The 26,060-nt window shown below is 36.5% G+C and overlaps 1 protein-coding gene across 1 annotated transcript; it reads right to left on the bottom strand.

Annotated features, from left to right (window-relative positions):
* On the bottom strand, positions 1–26,060 carry LOC126808524 (golgin subfamily A member 1). The gene is made up of 21 exons (XM_050533341.2): positions 25,945–26,060; positions 24,920–25,036; positions 23,537–23,586; positions 21,480–21,567; positions 21,145–21,219; positions 19,777–19,874; positions 18,648–18,776; positions 16,918–17,066; positions 15,866–15,977; positions 14,665–14,760; positions 13,840–13,968; positions 11,948–12,043; positions 11,014–11,109; positions 10,231–10,326; positions 9,033–9,185; positions 7,493–7,678; positions 6,501–6,603; positions 5,553–5,734; positions 5,043–5,153; positions 3,988–4,362; positions 1–3,543 (listed from the first exon to the last, which is right to left on the bottom strand). The coding sequence occupies exons 2-21, from the start codon at positions 25,029–25,031 to the stop codon at positions 3,385–3,387; spliced, it is 2,595 nt and encodes an 864-aa protein (XP_050389298.1). The 5' UTR covers positions 25,032–25,036; positions 25,945–26,060; the 3' UTR covers positions 1–3,384.

Below are 26,060 nucleotides of genomic sequence, written 5' to 3'. Positions count from 1 at the left end.
GCACCCCAAAAACTCGCTGCAACAGACCATATCATTGGCTAAACCCTCACATCAACCAGAACGCAGGTTATATAACAACTCTTTCAGATCCTAGTGTCGTAAAAGACAAGTAAAACGAAATTTTGAACTATAAAAAGCGAAACGAAATAGGATCTGTGTTTTAATCAAATTGGAATTTAATATAACATAAAAGTAAATTTTATTTGTTCTGTGATATCATCCCCTCATTTAACATCTTAGCCCAGTATAGGAGCAGAACAGTAGGACGTTAAACCCCATTTCATTTCATTTTATTTCATATAACATCTTGATATATAATTTGTTTTATTCCACAGAATATTGTTCTCTTTATTAACATACAATTAAAAATAAATAAATTCATATATTTATATTATTTATACATATAACACCATATAATCACACAAATAAATCGACTGGATTCTCGGGCATTCAGGTGGAATTCTGGGAAATTTATTATATAATAAAATAGACTGTAACCCTAGTTTTTGTCGTGCGGGAGCACAGTCTTTTATTTTTAATGTATGTGATGAAATTTCAACAAAAATATATCCAATCTCAGCCATATCTTTTAAACGTGGAAATAAAAATCATATCCATGCCCTGTATTTTTCATGAGTGGGCGCCACTGGGCGGTGACCGAGAACCTATTCATTTTATGAATGATAAATTTACATATTATGCCCTTTACACTATACTACATAATAACTGTTGAATGACGGGGGAGGGGGTAGCTAGTCTACTGGTTAATGTTATATAAATGATGGGGGGGATATAGCAAGTCTACTGGTCTATATTATATAATTGTTTAATGATGGGGAGGGGGGGCGGGGGTATTATATAAGTTTTAAATGACAAATTTTTATCCTTTTACACTATATTGCATAAGTTTAATGAACCTTGGACGGACGGACAGAGCTGATCCCTTCCTATTAATATTAATAAAATCATATGTATATAATAATGGGGTGTTTATTTATGTTGATGTAGTAACAAGAGATTTGTCACAGTCTATCAATAATACTCTATCGCCTATTGCAGGTCTTTCTTTAGGCCTGTAATGTTACCTAAACTATTAATTAGACATTAATTAACTTATCCAGACCATAATCAACTCTCAATGCCATCATTAGCCTGCGATCTTTAGTGGATTTGAATACCTTTTGTGATGGATAATTTAACGTAAGAATGGATAATCAAAACTTTGTTTATTATAGAACTGACGTTAGTAATGACGATCGAGGCTAGCCTAAAATTAATTCATTAATAGTTGGTTTCACAGTGAAGCAATTTGACTGAAATTTTCAGCATTTTTTGTTTTCATTATGTATATTTTAACTATTATAGCAAGAACTGTTAGCTCTTTAAGTAGCGTGGTTTTCAAACCCACACTTGTACATGACAAGGAGTATTCTAGGGTTCCTCTGATTTCTTCCCATTGCTAAAGACCCCTTTTGGGTCTAACATATGGCACAATTTTATTTCAATAATTCGCTTACAGGTAGGGATCTTTAGCAGTGGGGGAGGAAACCGGAGGACCCAGGCAAAACCCAGGTGACCCTACTCCTTGTCACGTACCAGCTGGGAATCGAAACCACTTGACTCATGTTCAAACGGGGAATTAAAACCATGGCGATCACTTAATGACAGACATTGTGATCTAAAGTTCACACGATAAACAATTCAGCCACCAAAATTCATAGGAATCAATAAATGCCAAAAGATCAAATTTATGAGAAGTACAAGTTAATGCTTTAAAAGATATTGCCCGTCTTCATTACCCCAGTCATGACATTAAAAACCCATTTCATTTCATATTGTCCAACCTCGTGGGTTTTCTCCGGGTCCTCCGGTTTCCTCCCACTGCTAAAGACCCCTACGCGCAAGCGAATTATTGAAATAAAATTGAACCATGTGCTAGTCCCGAAATGACCTAGTTTGTGTTGAGTGGACGTTAAACCCCATTTCTCTCTCTCTCTCTCATTTCATATTAAAAGATATTGTACATTGTGAAAATATTCACGGATCTCTGTGTCAACGTAAACCACTACAAAATCTGCTTGAATCGTGAGTTTAACCTTAAAACATTTGTATATGACTAATAGATTCAGAGTTTTATATCATAGTTGTCTTTAATCTACATTGAACATGCCTAATAAAAATCTAAAACTAATTTTTTTTAAAAGGGCTTCACCCACGTAATAATTCTTCTCCTTTAGATTAAAGGGTTTCACCCACGTACAGATCCTTCTCTTTTAGATTAAAGGGGTTCACCCACGTAATGATCCTGCTCCTTTAGATTAAAGGGGTTCATCCACGTAAAGATCTTTCTCCTTTAGATTAAAGGGCTTCACCCACGGAAAGATCTTTAGATTAAAGGGCTTCACCTATGTAAAGATCTTTAGATTAAAGGGCTTTACCCTCGTAAAGATCTTTAGATTAAAGGGCTTCACCCACGTAAAGATCTTTAGATCAAAGGACTTCACCCAAGTAAAGATCTTTAGATTAAAGGGCTTCACCCACGTAAAGATCTTTAGATTTAAGGGCTTCACCTACGTAATGATCTTTAGATTAAAGGGCTTCACCCACGTAAAGATCTTTAGATTAATGGACACACGGATGTATCAATAGATACACTTGGACCACGGAATGATAAGTTGGTACTGCTATATGACAGAACCAGGGTTGATTAACCAACATACATTATAAATATATATTTGATATAGTTGAGTATTGACCTTTCACCTTATAAACTACGACCCTACAAGAATGTTTATATGGGGGTGCTCAACAAGGAATTTGCGACAGTGGCATGCAGAGGGGGTGATGGCCTCCAGTATCTAATTCAACCGGGGAATTAATTCTTTTTTAAATTTGAAACTGTCGCTGTTAAGTTTGTTGTAGAAGCTGCCTTACTTATTTTATTTATTTTATCTGTTTCGGCATATATTTAAAATATTTCTCACATTTCCCAGTACAATGCCCGATACTTGAATCTTGGTGGTATACAGTAAGCTATTAGACTCTATACTTGGTGGTATACAGTAAGCTACTAGTCTCTATACTTGGTGGTATACGGTCAGCTAGACCCTATACTTGAGTCTTGGTGTGGGGGGAGGGGGGCAATAAAATGAAGGAATTGGCCTAGGGCATCACCAATCCTCTACATGCCACTGACCTGGAACATTAAAAAATCGAGTAACACAGAATCAGTGACTGACGTTATCGAATACGTAGAACTTGTTTCAGCTACAGCGATTGGTTGAGATAACACACGCAGAGTTCTCCTGTTCACACAATTGGTCGATAACGACAGAGCGACCTGAATTCCAGAATATTCGATCAATTGAGTACCCCCTATTAATTCTAGTAAGATGGTGGTATTATTTTAGATAATTGTCCTTTTCCTGCGGCTGGTTTTGCTCCGAACCACGACATCTTCCAATCTAATGTCTGCTGGACCAATCTCTGTTCTTCTGTCGAGAAATGTAATAAAACTGAAATGGCTTTCACTAACTGGATCGCCTGAAAAACATCAACGATTGCAAGGTTGAGAAAAAGGGGTTAGGTGATTTTGGGACTAACATATGGTACCATTTGAGTTGAACAATTTGTTTGCCTGTAGGGGTCTTTAGCAGTGGGAGGAAACGGAAGGACACAGGCAAAACCCACAAGGTTGGACAGGTGACCCTACTCCTTGTAATGTACAAGCTGGGAATCGAAACCATGCCATTTGACTCAATGACAAACCTCATGATCAAATGTGCACATGGAACATGTTAATATTCATTCTGGACGATACCATGGTGCTAGATGACAATCTATTGATGTGAAATCAACAACAGAATCTTACTTGGCTATCTGTTATTCAATGACCACCATTTCCATGCACAAACCTTTCACAGATCACTCAAATTTGTTCACTTTTAACCTCAAATTCTCAACCCCTGTAGACATTAATAGACTCACCTCACTTTCTCGACTTAACATAAACTTGAGAACAACATGTTTTAAATATTGTAGATTGACTTCTCGCTCCGGGAACCCTGGGGTTTTATCTTTAACGTAACCTGTGAACGCTCCAACGCGATCAAAATCCTCTTGACTCATTAAAATACCACTAGGAGGCGGCATGTGACTTGGTTGTTGGCATGACGATTTAGAGGCAGACACGGGTGGCATAGGTTTGACTTCTATTTGAGCAGGTTTGTTATTTTTACGGACGGGGAGTGGAGAGTTTCCACGACTACGATCCGAATCATCGTTAGGCAGTGATTGGACCTTTAACTCTCTCTGTAACGTCTGTCGTAAATCTTTTAACGTCTGCTCCTGTTTCTTCAATGCCTGTAAATACAACAAGATTCGCTGATAACCCTGAGACTAACACAATAATAATTAGGTTATTTTAGAACAAGCACAGTAATAATTTTGTGTTATCTTTAGTTTAAAAACACAAACTAGATTATTTTGGGACTAACATCTTAATTCCATCAATCTGTTTGACTGTAGAATAGGGATCTTTATCAGTGGGAAAACCGGGAGAATGCTAAGAAAACCAGAAGGTTAGAAAGTCAATCTGACTTGTTTAATATTAAGTGCTGGAGAAGAGCACTGCGGAGAAGACAAACTACATCACAAGAAATAAACAACAAATAAAGTTAATGGATCTTGTTTCCTGCTGTAACAGTCCCGGGCCTGTAATCATACAGGCTTCACTCAAATTGAAGATGTAACAGAAGTTGAAAGGGTGGTCCTCTATTGAAGGGCGATAGTCTGCAAGTTAACAATAAAGGCGATAATCCAGAAAGAACCTGACCAACTGACAAGATGAAATCCTAATTTCTGTACAATCCATGAAAAATGACCATATCTATAAAGGGGGGGGGGGGCAGGCTGTCTGGGAAGGGCTAAAATCTGTTGACAATTCAAGGATCATGATCTCCGTCACTATCGCACAGTCGTGAACCAACATTCTTCCTAACATCTACAATATTATAGTCAGATTTAAATCTACGCAAACTTACCCTGTTTTTGTCTGTAAGTTGATCTTGAAGGTCAGTTACAACTTTTTCAAGGTCATTAGCTCGCCCAAGGTCAACTGCTGATTGAGATTTGACAGATTCTAAATCTTTCAGCTATAAATACATGTATTTTATCATTAGATTCAGCTATAAATACATGTATTTTATTATTATATTGTGATAATGAAATGTAACTCACTAAGACTGGGATAATGAAATGTAACTCACTGAGACTGGGATAATGAAATGTAACTCACTGAGACTGGGATAATGAAATGTAACTAAGACTGGGATAATGAAATGTAACTAAGACTGGGATAATGAAATGTAACTAAGACTGGGATAATGAAATGTAACTCACTGAGACTGGGATAATGAAATGTAACTCACTGAGACTGGGATAATGAAATGTAATTAAGACTGGGATAATGAAATGTAACTAAGACTGGGACAATGAAATGTAACTCACCAATCCGTTGATCTATGTAAAATGATGATTTTAGATTTTCTCACCTTATTTTCATGTTTATTTATTTGTTGTTGTAATTGTAGATTGTGTTGGTTTAAGTCATCCACCTCAGTTTGTTTATTGTCTAATTCACTGGCCAGTTCGTTCTGTTTCTCCACCGTTAATCGTCTCTGTTTCTCCAGCTGTTGAGATAACTCGGCATTCCGCAACATCAACTCTCCTTTATCTGAAAATACATCTGATATGGTCGGAATGGTCTAAAGAATACCTGACGTAAAACCCGTGATTCTATCACTCGACGACTTGTCAACACAATCTATAGAATACACCTGTTCAATGTCTTTCTTGTCTTTTATAGGGGAGCCATGGTGGCGCGCTAGCCTGGAGGTCGCATGTTCGATCCCTGCATTGGCCGACAGAGTTCATCAGGATTATTCTGGCATGGTTTTCCCTTGTCAGTGGTGCAGAAAGGAGGGGCTGACAAGGACAGCTGTCAAGGATCTGTGTATGCATTGGCATTGAACGTAAAAGATTTGATATAAAAGTAGGCCGTAGTGCTGCTGTCCGGCAAAATTTCCCTCATTGCACACTGTATGGCGTATGCCTATCTTCATTAGCCCAGGTTAGGAGCAGAACAATAGGACATTAAACCCCATTTCATTTCATTTTATTTTATCTTTATAACTGTACTTGGATCTGGCCATTCAAAATGTTGACAAAGACCATTTAAGAGAGATTGAGAAATGAGATTTAACATCCACAAATCAGGTCATTTCGAGACTAACATATGGTTCAATTTTATTTCAATAATTTGCATGTAGGGGTCTTTAGCTGTGGGAGGAAACATGAGGAATCGGGAGAAAACCTATGAGTTTGGCCAGGTGAAGCCCCTACATGGAAACCACATCACTTGACTCAATGCCAGACTTTACGATCTAACTGGCATATGTTAAACCATTCGGACACCCAAGGATTAAGAGAAGTGTATTTACCTTTATCACTGTCTAATAATCGTATCTCTGTTTGTTGTTTGATGTATTCAATGGATTTTATTTCATCTTGTAAACTAATCATCTGTTCCTCTAACACACAACACTGTTTAAAATATAACAAATATATCATATATAAACACACAACACTGTTTAAAATATAAACATAGATATCATATAAACACACAACACTGTTTAAAATATAACATATATAAACACACAACATCCACTTGACACAACCCAGTTCATTTCGGGACTAACATGTGATACAATTTTATTTCCATAACACACATGACACAGAGCTAACCCTATTCCTTTTCACGTATAAATAGAGCTAACCCTATTCCTTGTCACGTACAAATAGAGCCAACCCTATTCCTTGTCACATACAAATGTGTGATCGAAACCATGCCACTTGACAGACCTTATATTCATCCACAAACAGATATCCTAGACTTTTAACGACAATGTCCTGGGAACCAACCCTGGCCTTGACTCTTGACAACAATGTCCTGGGAACCTACCCTGGCTTGGATCTCTCGAAACACTGTCCTGGGGACCAACCCTGACCTGGACTGAGAAGAACGTTTGTGATTTTTCAAGCCTATAAGCCGGAAGCTCAGTGCGGAGGGGTGTCCATCAAATGGGCACAAAACCAGACGCAAAATTTTGCATAGAATATGATACCGAGTGCTTATCAGTCCGCGGTTCACAAAGGTGAATTTAGCAAGTTAACATTTTTATTGAAAGGCTGGTTACTTTCGATCATTTTCAGCATGTTTTCGTGATACAAGAATGGCTGCGCATTCACTTTCAGTGCAAATGACCTCATTTGACCTTTGACCCCAAATATCTCGAAGTTGGGTCTGGTTTTGTGCCCATTTGATGGACACCCCTCCGCATTGAGCATCCAGACTACAAGTGTTGATTTATCAGTGCGGAAAGGGAAGTGTACTGCTCTGTATTTTGTTGTATATTAGACATAGTGTTTTTACCTTTTGTACCAGATCTTGTTCTTTTTTAGTTTTTTCTTCTACAATCTGTTTCACTCGACTCCGTTCATCCGTTAATTCTGATATTTCTTTCTGTAATTTTGTAACGTCTGCTTCTAATGATCGTATATCTTCATCAGCTTTCAGTTGATTGGTTAAATAAATATCCTCCTTTTCTGTGAGTTTGTTCTTAAAAATTTTAAAAATCAATTGAGATTTAGAAGCATACCATGATATATAGACAATAGTGTCTTTATTATTAAAGATGCATTCCCGGGTACAAACTGGGTGATTTGATGATATATTTGGACTAAAAACATATTCAAAATAATTAATTTATCATAATTTTGCTTCAAATCCTTCTCAAAACATTGCAATTGTCAGGTAATACCCTGGCTATAAAAAATTGATTAAAAAAGGTCATGTTTGTGTCACGTGACTTACCTCTCTTGGTACCTAGCAACGCAAGCGCAGTCGGAGGAAAATTCATTGCATACACAAGACGATGTTGTCTTTAGTAGCTGGCTATTTATTACAAATATCGAAGCCATAATTAAATTTTAGGATTATCCACTGCCCGCGTATTTTTCTGTGATTTTTATCTCAAAGTGTTGTGCGTCTAATTCTTCATAAAGTTTATCAACATGTACATCAAGTGCTCAATCTCCGCGTGCAACCTTCGACGTCCCGCATGCAGACTCTCCTAATCGTCGGACTTACATTTTTGTCCTGTATACGCTCCATGAGTGTTTTTCAGGGAATCCAGTATTTTTCTAGTAAGATTGGATATTTCTACTTTCCATATATACACCAAACCTGCCATACTTATATTGGAAATAACCACACGATAAATACTTTTCTGGGAACGTAGCTTTATAGACAACGTTTGTAAGGATAGGTCTTGAAGTTTGTTTAAAAACAAATGAATGGTTCAGCAACAAATTCCACTCTGGGATCCAGAGATTTATTTGTAAGTGGATGTCAAATATAGAAATTGATCTGTAGAAGGCAGATACCTGTACGAAACATATAAATTAATATTATGGAGCTATTTTTAATGCAGTTTGGTTACTCAAAAAGAGCACTTTAAATTCAGCTTAGTTCTAGTAACAATTCTGGCAGATAACGGTAAACCACAAAACGTTGTCAAATCTGACTGAGAGTTTTATCAGATCTGACTGACAGTTTCGTGAAATCTGACTTAGGATTTTGTAAAGTCTGACTTATTATTTTGCATAATCTGACTTAGAATTTTGTAAAATTACCTGACTTATTATTTTGTAAAATCTGACTTAGAATTTTGTAAAATCTGACTTAGAATTTTGTAAAACCTGACTTATTATTTTGTAAAACCTGACATAGAATTTTGTAAAATCTGACTTAGAATTTTGTAAAATCTGACTTAGAATTTTTTAAAATCCGGCTTCTTGGATTTTGTTAAATCTGAATTACTGTTCTTGTTTTTTTTAATTTTTTAATCTGACTTACTGTATGGTAAAATGTGACTTACTATTTTGATAAAAGCTGTTTAAAGATAACTTACAAGTTTGTGGTTTAATTCCGATATTTCTGTTTTACTGGATGTTTCTACTTCCAACGACTGGGATTCTAGTAACGTTATTTTACCTCGAAGATGTGTTTCCATGTCAACCATTTGTAAACGTGATTTATTCAATTCAGCCTCCTTTTCATCTTTCTATGATTATAACACAATATATATGTATATATATATATATATATATATTCAAGATCTATTCAAGAAGTATTTAATCTATTCGACCCCCAAAACTTTATTCAATCGTTATTCTAATGAAACAGAAAAATAAAATCATTCATTGCTTTTTATAATTTGTCAGCAATTTGAACAGTTGTAGCTATATAACATATGCAATGGTATGAGCAGTGGCAGTGATGACATGAGCAGTGGCAGTGATGGCATGAACAGTGGCAGTGATGACATGAGCAGTGGCAGTGATGGCATGAACAGTGTCACTCATATAGCCATGTTTATCATGTCACTCATATAGTCAGGTTTATCATGTCACTCATATAGCCATGTTTATCATGTCACTGAAATAAAAATTAGAGGCGATCAGTGTGAAGGAGTTAACTATGTGCTATAAATTGTTTAGATGATCATTTTTAAATAGACCAATATTCTAATCTGAAACTCTCAGACAAGTTAAATAACAAATTCCAAATAAAGAATTTGGTCAGCATACTGAAAAAATTTTTTCTGAGCCGCAGTGATCGGTTCTACAATCAGGATATGAAATAGGGTTTAAAATCCTACTTTATAGCACCAACAGCCCCGTCCAAATGAAGAGAACCTGTTCCTCGACCAACACTTGGATTGAACTCACATCTTCTTGTTACAGACTGTAGCTGACAGGGTGTGGTGATATATCGTTGTCTAGGAGACAGGGTGTGGTGATATATCGTTGTCTAGGAGACAGGGTGTGGTGATATATTGTTGTCTAGGAGACAGGGTGTGGTGATATATCGTTGTCTAGGAGACAGGGTGTGGTGATATATCGTTGTCTAGGAGACAGGGTGTGGTGATATATCATTGTCTAGGAGACAGGGTGTGGTGATATATCGTTGTCTAGGAGACAGGGTGTGGTGATATATCGTTGTCTAGGAGACAGGGTGTCGTGATATATCGTTGTCTAGGAGACAGGGTGTGGTTACATTCTGGTACTGATTCAATCAGACAAAACTCAAGAAACAAAACATTTTACCTGTTTTTCATAAAGCTGTTCTTTTTGTTGAACAAGTTCATAATTTTCTAGAGCCCTTTTCTCAGCATCTTCTAATTTGCCACGTAAATTTTCCATCTAAAAAAATACAATTATCATAAAAAAGTAAAAATCAGCTCCTTCAAAAATTTGGAACGTTTTTTTACACAAGAATCATTGTGCAAGGGTTTAACTTGCTGATATTAGCCAGGTATGTTTCTCGTTTCAAATGTTATATAAATTATTATTAAGACATTTATTCACATGACTAGCTGGGAGCCACGGTGGATAAGTGGGTAAAATGCTGGCTTGTTAGCCTGGGGGTTGTGGGTTCGCTAACAGTATTGGCTAAGAAAGTTCATCAGGATATAACGGCATGGTTTTCCCTTGTCAGTGGTGCAGGATGGAGGGCCTGACAAGGACAGCTGTCTAATCGTTCGCATGGTATGAACAAAAACAAGGTCCCGTGTACACATTGGTGTGCAGTGTGCACATAAAAAATCCAGCGGCAGTTGGAATTCGATATAAGATTAGGCCTTAGCGCCGCTGTCGGGGCAAAATTTCTCTCATATCACACTGTATGGCGTATGCCGTCTTAATTAGCTCAGTTTAGGAGCAGAACGTTAAACCCCATTTTATTTCAAGTCACATGACAAGCCCATAACCCTCTAGAGCATCAAATGGCAGAGATATTAAGTGGATTAGACAACACCACGATGGAGATTTGATAGTGGGCTGTTACTTGTCAATATTCCAATCAATATATCTTAAACTTATAGTACTGACCTGTTTATGAAAGTTTTCTCTCATGCTGTCAGCCATTTTATCTTTTGATATCATCTCTTCATTATCTTCGATTATTTTAGCATTTAGATGAGAAATCTGAAGATAAAAAAACATCGATCTTTAATTGTTTTAATCAATTTACACATAATCGAGAATTAAAGCACATTATCATCATTTGGGAAAATATCTAATTTTTCCATATTGATTGAAAGTGTTTAGAGAAAGTTTTTGAAAAATCACCAAATAAAGTAATTAGTTTGTGTTATATCAATAGACAGTATTTATATATTCTCCACAATTCTATCCCATCACTATAACCCAGGTATCATTTAATCTTGTGTATCTAGCACTAATTCCTTTCACATTCGTTTAATATCAAATCTTTGTTTAAAAATTTGTAAAAATCGTTTAAAATCACCAAAAATCATCTAATTTATACTTGTGTCTAGTTTAAAGCTGACTGTTTAATTTTGATAATGAGTGTCCAATTTACAAGTATTTAATTTCCTGATCACTGTTCAAAAATTAATCATTATACATCATTAATCAATTGGGTTGTTTATTTTTTTTAACAATGATTGAGAAATTAAACACTTGTAAATTGGACACTCATTATCAAAATTGAATGGTCAGCTTTAAACTGGACACAAGTACAAATTAAACGATTTACGGTGATTTTAAACAGTTTTTACAAATTTTTAAACAAAGATTTGATATTAAACGAATATGAAAGAAATTAGTGCTAGATACACAAGATTAAACGATACCTGGGTTACAGTGAAACTGGACACATGTACAAATAAAATGATTTTTACAAATTTTTAAACGAATGTGAAAGAAATTAATGCTAGATACACAAGATTAAATACTTCCCGGGTTACAGTGTAGGTAGCTGAATTACTAAATGGCGTTGAAGTGTGGATATATTTCTAACCTGTTCTTCTAGATGTGTTATTTTATCACTCCATGTTGATTTTATCTCTGTTAATTGTTGACGAGTTTCACTTAATTTTAATTCTAAACCATCTCTCTATAAAATACAAACCATCTCTCTATAAAATATACTCTTCAAAAAAAGTAGGGGATATTCAGAAACAAAACTGCGGAAATGCACTGCTGTTTTTATTAGAGGTAACCAGTGTATGTTAATAACAGGCCAATTGCCTACACATGAACATAAACAGTTCATATGGGCGGTTTATCTGACTACAAAGAGATACAAGGTCAAAAGTGAAAATGGAAGTTTTTGATTTTTGTCTTAATAATGAGTAATTGCTCCACCAATCCTCAGACATTGAGCAATTAGTCGTGGCATGCTCCTAATCAACTGTCCAATCTCGATTTGGGGCTATCTGACCACTTCTCTTGCAGTGCCACAGCCAATTCTTGCAGTGTCGTCGGTTGACGTTGACGTCGACGAACACGTCTCCTGATCAAATTAAACGTAACACACTAAAGCAAATATACGCTAAACAGTAAATCTTATGCAAGAACTGATGGGAAAGCAAACATGGTTAGATAAACCAGCACGCGGTAGTTTCCATCAACCCTTCCTTGAAGTGTCAAATTTGACAATGAACCCCTCCCACGTATATGGCGCTATTGCGTGTAGCATGTGCAGCTCAAGATTTTAACTAGATTAGAACGGTTTGCCATTTAAAAATTTAATTTAAAAATAGGAAAGTGAGGTGAAGTCTCGAATATACAAGTACCCTGGTTACCACAATGCCCACATCGTGTCAAAAATACAAACAGTGATAACTTGGCTCAGAATGAAGTAATTTGAATGAAATTTTCAGTATTTTCATTTTACATTATCTATTTTTGAGCTATGATAGCAAGAATGTCAGCCAGCTCTTTATCTAAATCTTACATTATGTATGTTTAAGGGAGTTTGATAAATTTAATCTTTATTTAGAAAATATAATACTACTTGTAGCAATCGCGAAAAAAAGCAGACAGTTAATACAGGCCAAAATTCTTCTCTTAAATAAATATTTTAACATATTTATTATAAGATAGTAAATTATAACAGAAAAATAATCCTCTATATTCTATTCCAGGAATACCGAATTATATGTTTTTCCATTATTCAATAAGGGAATATAAGTGGTTGTTATTATTCAATAAGGAATATAACTAGTTGTTATTATTAAATAAGGGAATATAACTAGTTGTTATTATAAAATGAAGAAATATAAGTGGTTGTTATTATAAAATGGAGGAATATAAGTGGTTGTTATTATTCAATATAAGTAGTTTTTATTATTCAATGAGGGAATATAACTGGTTCTTATTATTCAATGAAAGAATATAAATGGCTGTTATTATTCAATGAAGGAATATAACTGGTTGTTATTATTCAATAAGGGAATATAAGTGGTTGTTATTATTCAATGAAGGAATATAAGTGGTTGTTATTATTCAATGAAGGAATATAAGTGGTTGTTATTATTCAATGAAGGAATATAAGTGGTTGTTATTATTCAATGAGGGAATATAACTGGTTGTTATTATTCAATGAGGGAATATCTGGTTGTTATTATCAAATGAGGGAATATAAGTGGTTGTTATTATTCAATGAAGAAATATAAGTGGTTGCTATTATTCAACGAGGGAATATAAGTGGTTGTTATTATTCAATGAGGGAATATAACTGGTTGTTATTATTCAATGAGGGAATATCTGGTTGTTATTATCAAATGAGGGAATATAACTGGATGTTATTATTCAATGAAGGAATATAAGTGGTTGTTATTATTCAATGAAGGAATATAAGTGGTTGTTATTATTTAATAAGTAAATAAACATAATAAAAGAACATACTTCTGTTTCTAAAGCTAGAAGTCTGTCATCACCAGATAAATCTTGAACTTGTAATCGCTGTTCCACCATTTTTATACGATCCTGTAATTCTTTTATATGGTCATCTTTTTCTTCTATCAGTTTACTACTCTACACAAATATACATACAACATTCATAAAAACAATAAAACAATGGAAGGATCACAAGCTGGAGCTAGACATCTGAATAATGATAAATATTTATAAATAATTATACTGATATATCAGAAAGAATCCATGCTTTCTATCTATAGATTATGTTACAGGCTACTACTAGTCTTCAATGACAGTTGATCACATGTGCTCGGACACCACTAATAAAAGGACGAAACGCCACGTCTGGTCCCAGTTCACAAAGCATACTCACGCTTAAGTAAGAATTTACCCAACTTTCAATCACTGTGGATGAGAAATCTCTTTGATCCAGAAACACAAAACTTTGCATATAGTTTCTTATTGATGAATTTGATACATTAAAACAAACAAAAGTTTTATAAAGAGCTATATATTAGTTAAAAGAAGGCAAACAATTTTGAGTAAATTCTTATCTTAATTCGGGGCTGATCTCATGGCCTTTATCAGTATAGCGCTAGTGATGATATGTGTTAGAGGTAGATTGAAATATTAGAAGATATAAAGACTAATACTTGCTGACAGTGTGATTATAGTGATGCTCATAACATATAAAATAGTCACTATAACACAGTCTTAGATCCCAACAATGTTATAGTGAAGCCTTATTGCATTTTTACCTTTTTGATGATTTACCTTTTTTTTAGATGATTTACCTTGTTTAAGACGATTTACCTTATTTTTTAAATGATCGGAATTTCTCTGGTATGTTTTATATTCATTCTCTAATTCTGTTAAATCACCACAAGTTTTAGATAGCTGACTGCTTTTCTACAATAAAATAAATCAATCATGAAATAATAATATTCTATAAATGATATTTACAGCTTGATTGTTATGATCTGGTTTCGGTAAATTTCAGGAAATTCACAAATTGACTTCAATGGCCTAATTCCAAATCTAGAGAGCGAGAGAGTTTAATGTCCACTCAACACAAACTAGGTCATTTAATTCTTTAGCAGTGGGAGGAAACCGGAGGACCCTGAGAAAACACGAGATTCCAAACCTTGAGAATATTTACGACGGTAAAAAAATCCAAACATCAATTGAAGCTCACTATGTTAGTTGAGGAAGTTCCTCTGAAGTTTTCAGCCCTGTTTCAAGGACGGAGGATCTGGTTTAAGGAAAAGGTTCCATGTTTACTATCGGCACCACGTTAATCATCTCCCCGCAAAAAAAGTAGTCCATTGGGCCTCTGCCTGGGAGTATAATAAAAGTAGTCCACTGTGCCACTGCATGGGCAAAGCTTCCCTTATACTTGAGGATGCTTGGGGGCTAATTGGGTTTCATTTGACTGGGGATACTTGGGGGCTAATTGGGTTTCATTTGGCTGGGAATACTTGGGGGGGGGGGGCTAATTGGGTTTCATATGGCTGGGGATACTTGAGGGGCTAATTGGGTTTCATATGGCTGGGGGAAACTTGAGGGCTAATTGGGATTAATTTGGCTGGGGGGAAACTTGAGGCTATTTGGGTTTCATTTGGCTGGGGGGAAACTTGAGGCTATTTGGGTTTCATTTGGCTGGGGGAAACTTGAGGGCTAATTGGGATTAATTTGGCTGGGGGGAAACTTGAGGCTATTTGGGTTTCATTTGGCTGGGGGGAAACTTGAGGCTATTTGGGTTTCTTTTGGCTGGGGATACTTGGGCAGATAAATGGGATTAATTTGGCTGGGGGGAAACTTGAGGCTATTTGGGTTTCATTTGGCTGGGGATACTTGGGGGGATAAATGGGATTAATTTGGCTGGGGAAAACTTGAGGTTAATTGGGCTTCATTTGTTGAGGGGATACTTGTGGGCGGGTGAGTGTGGGGGGGAATTGGGTTTTTTTTTGGGGGGGGGGGGGATACTTGGGTTTCAAAAAAGAATTCATCATACTGAGGTAAGTTCAATATTTAATTCATCCAGTCGTTTTTCGAACACAGATTTTTCATTGGTCAACCCTTTCACCAATCGGCTCAACTCTTCATTCTCTTCTTTCAGACGTAAACTGAAAAATGGCAAATAAATTAACTCAATGTGAGGTAGAACTTCAGATCACTGATTAATAATATAGCAGGCTTCTTCATCTCTTGAACACAAACAGGCTTCTTCAGCTCTTGAACAGAAACAGAAATTTCAAGTCCATCGCATGATATGACTGGTTCCTAGTGTTCAACGGAAGGATGACGCAAGTGGGTGTAAAAAAACTAGGGGTGTTTATAGCTAATGAAAGCAAGAGAGGTGGAATGGGACAGACCATTTCACAATTAAAATATGTGTGTAGGAGCCATCATTTATATAACAGGCTTCATCATGTACAGGTATGATCAGCTTTACTACTCTACCTATTATTCATAATTTGTGGGGGTTGTGGTGGTCAAGCAGCAACGGATTGAATCTTATGGAGCCTGTGGAAGTTGTGGTGGTCAAGCAGCAAGGTATTGATCCTTGTGGACCCTGTGGAGGTTGTGATGGTCAACCAGCAGCAAGGGATTGAATCTTATGGTGCCTGTGGGGGTTGTGGTTGTCCAGCAAAAAGGGACTGAACCTTATGGTGTCTGTGGGCTGTAAGGGAAATTCTGTCTAATTATTCAAATGGGACAAAAATCGCAGGTCCATTCATGTAAACATTGGTGTTCAGTGCACGCGTAAAAGACCCCTAGATGGTTGGTGGAAACGTCGCCATCCAGAAACAAATCTCCTAACTTGCATCGGATAAAATGACCAGACAAAACATTAAATCCCATTTAATTTTGTAATTAAAATCTGCTAAAAATTCGCTCAGAATTCCAACTACTAAATACCCGCCCACAATTGACATCTGCTGAGGGGTTATAGGAGAACATGGAAGGATCGACAGACAAAATAAAACAACTTTTCAAAGATAAAAGCTGAGTTCAGCAACAAAAACTCCAAAGTTTCCTGGTACCAATATATAAATGACCTACCTTTCTTTTTCTATATTAGACTGTTTTTCTCTAAGTACCTCTAAATCATTGGTCATGTCATGAGATTTCTGATTGGCTGCAGTAAGTTGTTCTGTTGAAGAAGCGAGTTCAGTTCGACATTTTGATAATTCTTCCTGAGCCATCAACAACTATAACAACAGAAATATTTGTTTATTTTCAACACAGCTGACTGCAGCTTTATTTATAAAATTTGTTATTAAAATTTGGAGCCAGTGGCCGAGTGGAGGGGCATGGTGACTAAGTGGACAAGACGTTGGCTCACTAGACTGGAGGTCGCGTGTTTGATCCCTACATTGGCTGACAAAATTCAATGGGATTTTCCTGTGTCGTTTTCCCTTGTCAGTGGTGCAGGACGGAAGGCCTGACAAGGACAGCTGTCTAGTCATTTTGATGGGATACATTGGTGTTCCACGTAAAAGATCCCCTGGCAGTTGGAATTCGATATAAGAGTAGGCCGTAGTGCTGCTGCCCAGGCAAAATTTCCCTAATATGTATGGCGAATGCCCATCTTCATTAGCCCAATCGGAGCAGAACAGTAGGACCATAAACCCATTTCATTTCATTTTTTTTTTTGTTATCAAAATTTAAGTTGGCAAGTTAAAGAGGCTATAAAGTGTTGTTGTATAAATGAAGACAAGTAATTTGCCAGGAAAAATACAAAAAATGTCCAACAAACCAAATTTTGAAATAGGAACACTGGTTTAAAACAGAAATAAGATTTACCATTTAAAATCTCTCCCTTTCTCTCTCTACTCACTCACTCTCTCTCAGGGGGGTTGGATGGCCGAATGGTTAACATGTGCACGCTGTATCATGAAGTCTGTCATTGAGTCAACTGGCGTGGTTTCGAATCCCCGGTTGTACATGACAAGGAGTAGGGTCGCCTGTCCAACCTCGTGGGTTTTCTCCGGGTCCTCCGGTTTCCTCCCACTGCTAAAGACCCCTACTCGCAAGCGAATTATTGAAATAAAATTAAACCATATATTAGTCCCAAAATGACCTAGTTTGTGTCGAGTGGACTTAAACCCATTTCTCTCTCTCTTTCTTCCTCACTCACTCTCTGTCTCTCTCTCTCTCACTCATTTTCTTACTCGCTCACTCTCTGTCTCTCTCTCTCACTCATTTTCTTACTCGCTCACTCTCTGTCTCTCTCTCTCACTCATTTTCTCACTCACTCACTCTCTGTCTCTCTCTCTCACTCATTTTCTCACTCACTCACTCTCTGTCTCTCTCTCTCACTCATTTTCTCACTCACTCACTCTCTGTCTCTCTCTCTCACTCATTTTCTCACTCACTCACCCTCTGTCTCTCTCTCTCACTCATTTTCTTACTCGCTCACTCTGTCTCTCTCTCTCACTCATTTTCTTACTCGCTCACTCTGTCTCTCTCTCACTCATTTTCTCACTCGCTCACTCTCTGTCTCTCTCTCTCACTCATTTTCTTACTCGCTCACTCTCTGTCTCTCTCTCTCACTCATTTTCTCACTCACTCACTCTGTCTCTCTCTCTCACTCATTTTCTTACTCGCTCACTCTCTGTCTCTCTCACTCACTTATTTTCTTACTCCTCACTCTCTGGTTTCTCCCACTCCTAAAAGCGAATTATTGACATAAAATTGAACCATGTGTTAGTCCCAAAATGACTGAATTTGTGTGAGTGGAGGTTAAACCTCACTCTCTCTCTAACACACAACTAATACTAGTCCCTCACCATATGTTTAACTTTAGCTATTTCTTGTGTTGTTAAACCTTCAAATTCATCACTTTCTTCTTCTTTCTTAAAATATTTATTTTTAAATTCTTCTGCTTTCTTTAATTCCTCTAATAATTTCTCTTTTTCCTACAATAAAAATAACATCAAATTTATTAAAACACTTAAATTTCTGTTAAATTAAATACTTGTGACTTTGACACTCATTATCAAAATTAATCAGTCAGCTTTAAACTGGACACAAGTACAAATTAGATGATTTTTGGGTGATTTTAAATAAATTTTGGAAATTTTTAAACAAAATCTGATATTTAAAAACGAATGTGAAAGAAATTAGTGCTACATACACAAGATTAAAAGATACCCGGATTTCAGTGCTATGATGGACATTTTGCCCAGCCAACCACGTTACGACCCGATCTTAATTTGAATTCCAACTGACAAGTCAATCTGTACACAGGGCCTCATATTTTGGGGGACCATCCAAGGCCCTCTGTTTGCACCACTGACAGACTACCCTAAATGCACTCCATGTCATGTACAAGCGACTAATTAAAAATACGCCACAGACCTTAGGATTAAACATGCGCATGTTAAACCATTCGCCCCCCCCCCCCTTTAATAATAGAATATATATATAAAAACAAATAAACAAACAAAGGGCTATGTAAAGATGATTGATAATGGAGAATTTTATTTGTGACAAACTAGGTCATTTTAGGACTAACATATAGTGTAATTTTATTTCAATAATTTGCTTGTGCATAGGGGTCTTTAGCAGTGGGATGAAACCGGAGAAAACCCACGAGGTTGGACAGGCGACCATGATAATATAACCTTTAGATGTTTAGTCCACGATTTGGTGAAATAATTTAAAAAACTTAATGTTTATTCAGTCAAATACCACATCAAGTGTTGTCTATTCAACTGTTACCCGTTGCTGCACGGGAGAGTCGATTCCTTAAAGGAGTTCTGTGGAACTGGATGTAGTAGAACTTTGAAACTAGAAGAGGCAGTCACTCCTCTTCTTGAGCAACACTTTTACACCCCAAATCTCAACCTCGATGCAGCAGCCCTAGTGTCGCCACTGACCCTTCAATCAAAAACATATCTATAAATAGATTTTAACCTTTTCTTTCATTAAAAGAGCAGCTTTATGATCTTCTAATAACTTGACACGACTCAGTTGATACTGTTCATTTAATTCCTCGCATTTCTTAGCACTGACTGAAATAAACAAACAGAATATTTACATGAGATACACCGCTTCAACTTCTAAACAATGTGTGGGAAATTTGGCCTGGAAAGCGGCCCTATATCCTACTCCTAAAACGAAATCCAAGGGTTCTTGTATGTACACAGGATCACAGTTTTCCACACCACCTGAACGACTTGACATTGTCCCACTTCCCTGCGTCAATGACAAGAAGGAACCGCGCCGGGAAATCTGGAGTAAATTTCATGGCCAACACCAGGATCGAACATGGGATCTTCAGGTCAGCGAAGTCATGTCTTTCTCATGATGGTGACCATGTCTGGTGAGCCCTGCTATCATGAAGCCACTGCAGTTAGATGGTGACCATGTCTGGTGAACTCTGCTATCATGAAGCCACTGCAGTTAGATGGTGACCATGTCTGGTGAACTCTGCTATCATGAAGCCACTGCAGTTAGATGGTGACCATGTCTGGTGAACTCTGCTATCATGAAGCCACTGCAGTTAGATGGTGACCATGTCTGGTGAACTCGGCTATCATGAAGCCACTGCACTTAGATGGTGACCATGTCTGGTGAACTCTGCTATCATGAAGCCACTGCAGTTAGATGGTGACCATGTCTGGTGAACTCTGCTATCATGAAGCCACTGCAGTTAGATGGTGACCATGTCTGGTGAACTCTGCTATCATGAAGCCACTGCAGTTAGATGGTGACCATGTCTGGTGAGCCCTGCTATCATGAAGCCACTGCAGTTAGATGGGGACCATGTCTGGTGAACTCTGCTATCATGAAGCCACTGCAGTTAGATGGTGACCATGTCTGGTGAACTCTGCTATCATGATATACTGCTTGTATTATAACTGATATACTGAAAGTTTAACCAGAAATAAATAAGAAAGGCCATTCATGGACGATCATCGCCATGACTGTCAATTATCACAGATTGTTTGGTAACGAAGTAGCAGGCGCCAAGAGAGAGAGTTTAACGTCCCCTGACACAAACCAGGTCATTTCGGGACTAACATATGGTTCAATTTTATTTTAATAATAAGCTTGCACATAGGGGTCTTTAGCAGTGGGAGAAAACCGGAAGACCCAGAGAAAACCCATGAGGTTGGACAGACAACCCTACTCAATGACAGACCTTATGATACCTACACACGCTGTAACCATTTGGCCATCCACCCCCCCCCCCCACCCCACCGGCAGATGTAAATCTTTCATTCATAAATATAAAATACAACTAATGTGGATTTAAGATTAACTGAAATAGAAACTAACGATCTTGCTGTTTTTCTAGATGTAATTCAAGTTTTTCTATGGTTTTATTCTTGTCTTTAATTACAGCTGCATATTCTGTAAATAAACAATCAATGATTAGATGAAAATATTACAAATTGTCCATTTTGACTTTTGTTCTAGGAGCAATCAATTTGTGTTCAATCTTTTATTAATAAATTTGAATGGATAAACAGCTTCTATTTGAAAATCTGTTGAATCTTAAGATTGTCGGAGAAATTGGCCTTTTTCAAGGCGTGATGACAGAGACATAATCTGATTGGTTGATTCTGTGTTTATACATTTATAGATTTAACAAAAAGATTGGTTAAACTGACCACTTATTTTTGTTTCTAGTTTACGACATTGTTCCGTTCTTTTCACCAGTAAATCAGACACATCATTTTTACCTCCTGGTGACGCCACCTTCAATACGAAAAATACAACAACAAATCTACTTTAACAGTTTAGAGCCAAACAGAAAATAATATACTCATACTGCATGAGGGAGGGGGTTTCAATATATTACGCCAAGTCTTGCTCGAGACCATTCAATGACTTGAAATATACAGCCAAATGTATTACGCCAAGTCTTGCTCGAGACCATTCAATGACTTGAAATATACAGCCAAATGAAATGAAATTTAACGTCCTACTGCTCTGCTCCGAACTGGGCTAATGAAGACAGGCATACGCCATACAGTGTGCTGTGAGGGAAATTTTGCCTGGACAGCGGCACTACGGCCTACTCTTATATCGAATCCCAACTGTCAAGAGATATTTTACGTGCATGCCAATATATACATGTACACAGGACCTTGGTTTTTCGTCCGAAATATACAGAAACTATCCTGCAAGTATTAAATATAAATAATGTAAGATTGGCACTATGCCAGTACTATTAATTAAAATAAAGGCCCACAAACATCAGAGGAAGATGTCACATCTGTATTTTAAATAAATCTAAAGACATTCATATTTGTAAGGAATGTGTATCAATTTGTACAAATTTCATAAATACATATTTCAGGAAAAGCTTGTCTAGTTATTTCACAATTAACCATGATCTCTTCTCCATGGACTGGACGATAATTTGATCATATATCAGCTAAATTACAGTTCCAGCGAAGGTTCAATTTAAATCTGTTGTGAATGTGTTTAAATCAATTTATTCCGACACTGCACCCAGTTATTTAAAAGAACTCTTTGGTTTCTATCCTCCCTGGCGATCCAACCTCCGTTCTTCAAGTGATCGTAGCATATAGAGGATTCCCAAATATAATAAACGTTCTCGTGAATATACTTTTTCCGTCAGAGAAGCTAAAATGTGGAATGATCTTCTGAAAACTCTTTGAAAGTCCTCTTCCATCCAGAGCTTTAAAGATGGGTTCCCAGAAAAGTATTTATCAGGTGATTATTTCCAATAAAAGTATGGAAATTTTGGTATATATGGAAAGTAGAGATATCCAATCTTACTAGAAAAATACTGGATTCCCTGAAAAACATTCATGGAGCGTATACAGGATAAAAATGTAAGGGTTCCCCTAATCAACAGCCTGACGATTATGAACTTCTGCACGCGTGATGTCAAAGGTCACAAGCGAACATTGAGCGCTTGATGTACAAGTTGATAAACTTTATGAAGAGTTAGACGTACAATACTTTCTGATATAAAAAAGAAGGAAAAAGACGCGGGTTGTGATTAATCCGAGAATTTAATTAGGATTCGATATTTGTAATAAATAGTAAGCGATTAAAGACAACATCAGTCTTATGTATGCAATGAATTCTCCTCTGACTCCCCAAGACGTGACGTAAACATGACCTGGTTTGATTGAATTTTAATAGCAGGGCATTCCTTTCAATTACTATGTTTGAGAAGGATTTGAAGCATAATTATGACTAATCAATTAGTTTGAATATGTTTTTGGTCCATATATACCATTAAATCACCCAGTTTGTACGTGGGAACCCATCTTTAAGATCAACTTAAAAACATATTCATTTCAAAAATGTTTTTGAACTGTTTTGTTGTGAATGCACTTAGAAACCCTTGTGTGTAATGAATTGCTATATAAATTGAACAATAATAATAATGCTTTGGTCGAACAAGGTTGGTCCTACCAATAATGTATATTTATAAAGCCCAAATTTCTAAGTGCGATACATCTTCCACAAATTACACAACAGTATATTCAGTCAAATACATCAGTCATTACATTTCAACATCTCGACTTGAAATTAAAACCAGCAACATTTCGTATTCATATCATAACAAATTATTATGTTTATTGAAACTGTGAATTTTCTATACCTTCCTATGAGGAGAAAGGCATCTCCCTTGACTTACAAATAAATTCTATAGAAAAGGAAATAAATATATTAATATATTTACCATTGAACTGGTTTCTTCATTAGCTGATTCTTGACCCGTATCTGACATTCCTGATTTAAATCAAAAATCTAATTAAAAATATATTTCACACAACAATAACCATGTAAATTAATAAAATATAATAATAGTTGAATTTCAACTGCCAAAGGTTCTTATATACATGCACACCAATGTACAAGATCTTAGTTTTTCATCCTATCCAAACTACCTGTCTAGTCAACACCAGAATCAATCCCCTGACCTTATTCACAGAGTCACGTGGCTCTCTATCAGTGATGGGATTTCAAAATTTTTGTTGTCGGACATTTTTTCCAGAAAATAAAGGGGCATAACTCTTATCGTTATTTAAGCAGGCGTTTTCAAACCACAATTAAAAATCATGTGTCAACAAAATATTCAAATTCATATGTAATAAAACAATAGGTGCACTACGTTATTTTTCATGTTTAAGTCCCGTACGGTATTCAAATTTATGTCAATAATATTCCTACAAAATTATGTGGCATCGTAATACCATAGAATGAATGCTTGCCAACTACTGCCGATCGGTACCTGTTTCAAATCCCTCCAAAATTACCGTATTTTCCGGGTCATAAGTCGATACATTTTTCAGCAGAAGTCTGGCATTCATCTTATACTACATTTCTACTTATATACGGAAGGTAAAAAAATGACATACCGAAATTTATTTGGCAGTAAACGTCAGTCTACCACAACGAGCGAGTGACACCAACTGCTAAATAATCGCATTCGCCTCTATCACGCATTATCGTCTAAAACAATTAACTACTTACATTATTCCAATCGAAAATGGATAAAAACAGCGATGCGAAAGGACATTTTTACAACATGAAATGAAATCGGGTTTAAATTCCTACTATTCTGCTCCAAACTGGGCTAATGAAGATGAGCATAAGCCATACAGTGTGCTATAAGAGAAATTTTGCCCGAGTAGCGGTGTTATGGCCTACTCTTATATCAAATTCTAACTGTCAAGGGATCTTTTACGTGCACACCAATGTGTACATGGGACCTCTTTTTTTATCTCATACAAACGGCTAGACAGCTGTCCTTGTCAGGCACTCCATCCTACATCACTGACAAGGGGAACCACGCCGTAAAATCTGGATGACCTTTCTCGGCCAATGCAGGGATCGAACACCCGACCTCCAGGCTAGCGAGCCAGCGTCTTACCCACATAGCCACCGTGACCTCCCTTACAACATGAAATCAATTGTTGCTGGAAATTATAATAAAATCTTACTTTAGGCCTAATGTAATAGGCCCGTTATAATCTGATTATTATTAAATTATTAATACAAAATTTAATTTTGTTATAAACAAAACACTTTATGAAGATGCTGACCATTTGAGCTGACTTACCTGAGTTTCGTCTTTGGGTGCTGTGACTGGAAGATGGAGATGAAAATGATTTTTCTCCATCACTGACAGTGCCACCTTCATCTTGGATTCTCTTTTTTAACTTTGCAAACATTTTATCTGAAAATAGGGAGAAAACTATGCAGTACTTTAATGTGTGACAAGGTGACCCTATCAGGAATCGAGTCTGTGACCACAGGCATGGATGGAATCCATACACCAATTCTGAGTGAGTTAAAGGGAATTCTCCACAAACCAGTCGGTTGGAAACATATATTTAAATTTGAGATAGTACAGGATAGGACAATCTGGTCATCCCAAGATATATGAGCACACCACATATTTAAATTTCTATATCATAGATATTTTTATATAGAGCGAAGCATGGTGCTTAAGCAAAGCTCTTTTCGGTAACACAGGAGTGTATCTAAAACTGTCACCCACAGATCGTTGATTAAAAATAAATTCAGACCGGAACCGGATACACTGGGCAAAACTGGCAATGCGCATGTCAACTTTCCAAATCTCGCCCAAGCGAGATTACTCATTTTATAGAAATATTTGTATGACACGTTTAATCAATGACGTCACATATTTCTGACGTCAATGAAAATAATTCTCAGAAGTTAAATACAATTTCGATCTAAATTAAAATCAATTCGGAAAAACATGATTAATTAAAATAACTTGTATCACTTTAGAAACTTAATTATGAAGGTTTTATATTTGACAACAATAACATCAGCTTTGCTCTACTCAGGCAATGCCTGTTACATATTATCACTTGAGAAACTTAATTTTTATGAAGGCTTTACGACAACAATCAGACCAGCTTCGCTCTACTCAGGCAATACCTGTTACATATTATTGTAAATACTATCAAAGGGAGCTCAACGGTTTTCTCTCTCAAGACATCCGACACCAAAGAAAAAAGACTTCTTTTTGTTTAACATTACAAAGTGAAACGGGGAATTTTGACACTAATTCCGGAACTGAATCATAACACAAGCCACGAAAGGATATCTTACGTGTTTGCAGTAAAATTTGTTGTAAAAGTTACGACACAAAACCCCATAATATGTTATAAATTAATAATTTTCTCTCAGCCTTGTTGGCAGGAAGTTGAAATGTCGGCCATGACAGC

The sequence above is a fragment of the Patella vulgata genome, chromosome 1, assembly GCF_932274485.2.
Source record: "Patella vulgata chromosome 1, xgPatVulg1.2, whole genome shotgun sequence".
NCBI lineage: Eukaryota > Metazoa > Mollusca > Gastropoda > Patellidae > Patella > Patella vulgata.
The sequence above is the reverse complement of the archived record's forward strand: the minus strand, read 5'-3'. Positions and strand labels throughout refer to the sequence as shown.

What these genes read in the sequence shown, in the direction of transcription:
- LOC126808524 (XM_050533341.2), bottom strand. Translation starts at nt 25,031, where the DNA reads ATGTTTGCAAAGTTAAAAAAGAGAATCCAAGATGAAGGTGGCACTGTC. An exon ending in AACAGCTTTATGAAAAACAG is followed by an intron (nt 9,186 to 10,230) that starts GTAAAATGTTTT and finishes TTATAATCATAG; the next exon opens with AAAGATGAAAAGGAGGCTGA. An exon ending in AACTTACAGACAAAAACAGG is followed by an intron (nt 4,363 to 5,042) that starts GTAAGTTTGCGT and finishes TTGTATTTACAG; the next exon opens with GCATTGAAGAAACAGGAGCA.